Source organism: Clupea harengus, chromosome 3 (assembly GCF_900700415.2).
Source record: "Clupea harengus chromosome 3, Ch_v2.0.2, whole genome shotgun sequence".
Lineage (NCBI taxonomy): Eukaryota > Metazoa > Chordata > Actinopteri > Clupeiformes > Clupeidae > Clupea > Clupea harengus.
The window spans coordinates 17568693-17573262 of record NC_045154.1 but is presented as its reverse complement, the minus strand read 5'-3'; the positions used below and the strand labels follow the sequence as shown (position 1 = coordinate 17573262).

General features: G+C 45.3%; 1 protein-coding gene across 3 annotated transcripts; it reads left to right on the top strand.

The window, feature by feature from the left end:
• Positions 1-664: 664 nt before the first annotated feature.
• On the top strand, positions 665-4214 carry snapc5 (small nuclear RNA activating complex, polypeptide 5). Of its 3 annotated transcripts, XM_031564809.2 has the most exons (5): positions 666-1001; positions 1265-1317; positions 1458-1573; positions 1888-1962; positions 3324-4214. In XM_031564809.2, exons 3-5 carry the CDS (start codon positions 1484-1486, stop codon positions 3525-3527), a joined length of 369 nt encoding a protein of 122 aa, XP_031420669.1. In that variant the 5' UTR covers positions 666-1001; positions 1265-1317; positions 1458-1483; the 3' UTR covers positions 3528-4214. The 3 variants fall into 3 exon arrangements, with proteins under 3 accessions (XP_012674231.1, XP_031420669.1, XP_012674230.1); XM_012818777.3 differs by lacking the exon at positions 1265-1317 and having other exon boundaries at positions 665-820; XM_012818776.3 differs by lacking the exon at positions 1265-1317 and having other exon boundaries at positions 667-1001.
• The last annotated feature ends 356 nt before the right edge of the window (positions 4215-4570 follow it).

The window sequence follows — 4570 nt, the reverse complement described above, 5'->3', positions numbered from 1 at the left end:
CTCCCTTGAAGTCAGTGAATTACTTGTACATAGTTTAGTTCCACAACCCAGAATATGATTCTGTCTTCAAACTGCTAAAGAAATTCCTTTTCAAATATGCAAGTGTGACATCAAAGAATGAGTGACTGTTTTACGGGGAAGACTAACACCATGAAATACATTTGTTACAAATTAGGCTTCCTGGTTTAAGCTGGCACCTGCCAGTTCAAAGGATCTAGATGCAGGTGAGAACAGCGCAGACAGGTGGGGTGTTGGGTGGTTAAAAGAAGGCTTTGTTGATCATTTTCCAAGCCTGTCTTGATGTGTAAACATACATATATTTACTTACATGAATTGCCATTTTGTGATTTCTTGGCATTTCTTAGTTTATAGATTCAGATAAAAGAGACAACTAAACTAAACCTACAGTAAAATAATGAAACTTAAACATAATCAACACAGGAGTCAGTAAAGCAGACAGACAGATTTCATATTAAAATACTGACCTGCTGAGAAATGCGCTCATCAGATTTTACAGTAGTGGACGTTTTACTCCGAAAGAATCTGTGTTTTAAATCCACTTCTAAAACAAAGCTCTCTCAAATTTCACCACTGGGAGGCGCTAGATCTTCATTTTGCTCTTGACGGAAAGGAAGAGCGGTTTTCTCAAACAGGAAGTCGGTTTCACCAAACTTACGTCCCACAAGTGACGTCGGCTGCCTCCTGTGAAAGTGTGTTGTTTATACAGCAAGAGTGATGCGATCACAACATCTTCTCTTATTTATGGCAGTGCAACATAGTCAGTCTGCTCACTTTAAGACGTAGTGTGCTCTTTGTTTACGTACGTATGTAACGGAAATTTACTAATACCATTATAAGCAAGTTTGAAGTGGCTAACTCTGCTAGCTGGCTAGCTAGCTCAGCTGTACACAGGCATGTTCACAAAGCAGACCTAAGCACGGAACCTTGCGTCGTACGCTTGTTAACGTTAGACCACTTTGGGAAACTATTCTGTGTGTGAGGTAATGCTCCTTTTACTTCATGACAAAACGATATGCAAACTATGAAATGTTTGAAATGCTATGCATCGCTTTGCTCCTTAATAACCGGTCCGTAAGATTTATGTGCGTGATTGTAAACCAGATGACATCTTGACTTCCATGTCGTGATGAATGGGCGTAAAAGTAGTGGCATTCTTGAAAACATCTCTGCAACGACGTGTAGTATATGTTTTTTTTATCGACCCCTTTCTGTCACGTATGTCTGACCTGAATCATTTGGAAAGACAATGCTGTGTCAATGCAGTTTCCTCAAGACAGTACAGGAGTAACGTTAGTGGTAGGTCACAGCTTTAGCTGCTCCTACACACACAGCTTGTGATCGAACGTGTGGGCAACATTACGTCACGACTTATCGGTCAAAGACGCTCACTGCAGCGGTTTGACACTTTGAATGACAGTGTGCCGTTCTCTCTGTAGGAATGCGGTAGAGCCCACCTGCGACCATGCTGAGCCGTCTGCAGGAGCTGAAGAAGGAAGAGGAGACTCTTCTGAAAATCAAGGGAATGCTGCAGGATCAGCTCAACAGACTCAAGGTAGCATCGTGTCACCTCACCGTTAACATGCTGTGGTCTTTACATTTGTCGTAGCTGAAAAATTCACTTGAAGTCAGTTGTGGTCAATAGTGAGTTTTAGGCCTATAACCGGCAGGACAGAGGAGTCCTTTATTACAGACTTAATTTGTCTGCTGCCACCTTGTAGGCCCCCAGTGGTCTTGTATCTCTCAGTCAAGCTGACAGAAACTCAAGCTGAAGTCAGCTGTGGAGAGAATAACAGTAAGTGGTAGTGTGTGTTGCCGTCATGTCTGACATGTGTACAGTGTCACAGTCCTCTCTCTCTGCCTTTCCAGTTTGAAGAAGGAGCATTGAGGTCCCTGATCAACGCCCAGAACGCAGAATGCACAGAGGACACACCCTCAGCCCAGGTAACCCTAACCTTCACCTTCACCCTCAGCCCAGGTAACCCTCACCTTTACCCTCAGCCCAGGTAACCCTAACCTTCACCCTTACCCTCAGCCCAGGTAACCCTCACCCTCAGCCCAGGTAACCCTCACCCTAGGTAACCCTCAGCCCAGGTAACCCTCACCCCTTAGCCCAGGAAACCCTCACCCTAACCCTCAGCCCAGGTAACCCTCACCCTCACCCCTTAGCCCAGGTAACCCTCACCCTCACCCCTTAGCCCAGGTGACCCTCACCCTCAGCCCAGGTAACCCTCACCCTAACCCTCAGCCCAGGTAACCCTCACCTTCACCCCTTAGCCCAGGTAACCCTCACCTTCACCCCTTAGCCCAGGTAACACTCACCCTAACCCTCAGCCCAGGTAACCCTCACCTTTACCCAACCCCTCAGCCACAGGGCCGACTCACGAGGACCAGTCTTTACCTTCATGTGCAGTAGAAAATCACTAGGAGTGGGCACTGTGCCCTCTGGGACGGCTCTAGTGATGGCACTGTGCCCTCTGAGACGGCTCTAGTGATGACACTGCCCAGAATATGTACTGTGCAGCTCTGATGCACTGTAGTTCCAGGACTTTCACTGCATTACTTCTCCAACTGTATTGGCAAAATATACCACTTAGATTGCCAGCAAGCTAAGCTGTTGTTGGTGTCTGCAAGGTTTCTGCGTGCCTTAGCTAGTTAGCTTGCTAGCTCTAGACTCCACACTGCTGCTTCATTAAGACAAAGACTTTTGGCAAAACATTTGATGGTGTTACCATGACAACAGCCTGATAAGGAGATAAGGAGTGGTACATCCGCCACATCCAGAGTTGTTCTGTCCAAAGTTCCTGACCGTACGGCTGGTAGTGAACATCTCCCTTAGTGGCTTCACGGACTCCCCACACGAGAGCATCACAGTAATGACATGCGGCGGCTGGAATCAGAATCAGAATCAGCATTGGGTTTATTGCCAAGTGGGCTTTCATATAAATTACAAGGAGTTGCTTTTGGTTGTGTGGCGCAAAAACGAGGACAGTTTACAACAGAAGAGTAATTTGAATCATTTTTTAAATAGAAATATGCTTAATATGTATATGAAAAAGAAAGTTGTTTCAATGTATAGTGAAAAGCTATGTGCAAACAATGCAAGGTTGCGCAAGTAAGATAGCTGTGCATCGCAGCATGTTTATGTGCAGATGTCTCCGGCAGGAGTTTCAGTCCTTGTGTTGTGTGGGCAATGAACTGTGGGGTTGGTCAGCCATGGATCCTTGTGTTGTGTGGGCATTGAACTGTGTGGTTGGTTCAGCCACGGATCCTGCTTACAGTTCCACGTTGTTTCTGTGTTGCAGGTGGACGTTCATCCAGACGACGAGGAAGAAATCAACCAGACAGCACTAGTCCTGGGAGCCCCGTTGGATCAGAACATGGAGGAAGAAGAGGAGGATGAAAACGAAGATGCAGACGAGGACGAAGATGATTTTGATAACGACGAGCTTGAAATGATGCTGGAGGGGGAGGAGGGTTACGAGGACGATGATGAGAACTGTTACTGAATTGCGAGCGAGCCGTCAGCCAATCCCCCCCCCGAAAACATCCTGCACAACAGGGGGGGTGGGCTGTCTTTGCACCCCTGGTCCATATGGTGAAGTTTAAGCTATAGGATGTGACCAGTCTGTAACGAGTATAGCTCGTCTCACTGCTAGGAATCTCTGTCCTTATATTGTAAGTTAAGCCAAGGCTTTCTAATCGTATCGGAGTTTGTTAAAGTATCGTGGGCTTTGGACTGTGCAGTGTGAGGATTAGCCTTTTCAAACCTTTTCCTTCCTAGTGAAAGTCAAGACATTTTTAGTATGAAACAGCATTCAGCCCGAATGTAAGATGTAAGCTACCTTCCTTCAGTGCTTCTGTTCTGTAAATATTGTGACTTTTTGAGGGTATGCCTAATTTCAACAGGTCTTAGTAAACTGAGCACGGCAGTTTGAGTGGATATTAAACAAGGCATGAAAAAAACTTTTCTTCTTCTTTTTTTTATCAATTCTCTTTGCCTTGTAATGACTATAGGTATGATGTTTTAGGATATCCAATAACTCCACACAAACAGAAGACATTGGACCTGTTTAGCTGTTTACATTTCTCTGAAACCGCATTGTCACTTTAGAAATTGTACATTTTGTTAACATAGCGGTAAACAAACAGAACATGTGAAATAAATAAATAAATAAATGCATCTTTTGATATTATGCATTGGCACTGTCTCATGTTGACCGCTGCAGCTGGAGAGGGGGAAACACTGCGTGTTGGAGAAGTGGAGATTAGCCTTGATGCTTTCTTCACCGTTAAATAAGAACCGCTCTGATCTCCTGTAAAACAGAAGCACCAACAGCTTAGTGCCACAACCATCCTAGATACTTATGTATATGCATTGCATATGTATATGTATATGGATAGCATATGTAAGCTGGAACAGAGCAGTGGCTCCTACGAGAATCTCTACGCACGAGACTCGCATGGGCCGAGGTACAGCTGCAGCATTGATATGCTAAACAGCAGCGGCCATCAGAGCACCCCATACTGACCCAACCGAACGATGCCCTCC

Excerpts from the sequence above, each read along its gene's own strand:
- snapc5 (XM_012818777.3), top strand. The coding sequence starts at position 1,484 with ATGCTGAGCCGTCTGCAGGAGCTGAAGAAGGAAGAGGAGACTCTTCTG. Across the intron at positions 1,574-1,887 it reads ATCAGCTCAACAGACTCAAG|TTTGAAGAAGGAGCATTGAG; the intron begins GTAGCATCGTGT and ends CTGCCTTTCCAG. Across the intron at positions 1,963-3,323 it reads AGGACACACCCTCAGCCCAG|GTGGACGTTCATCCAGACGA; the intron begins GTAACCCTAACC and ends TCTGTGTTGCAG.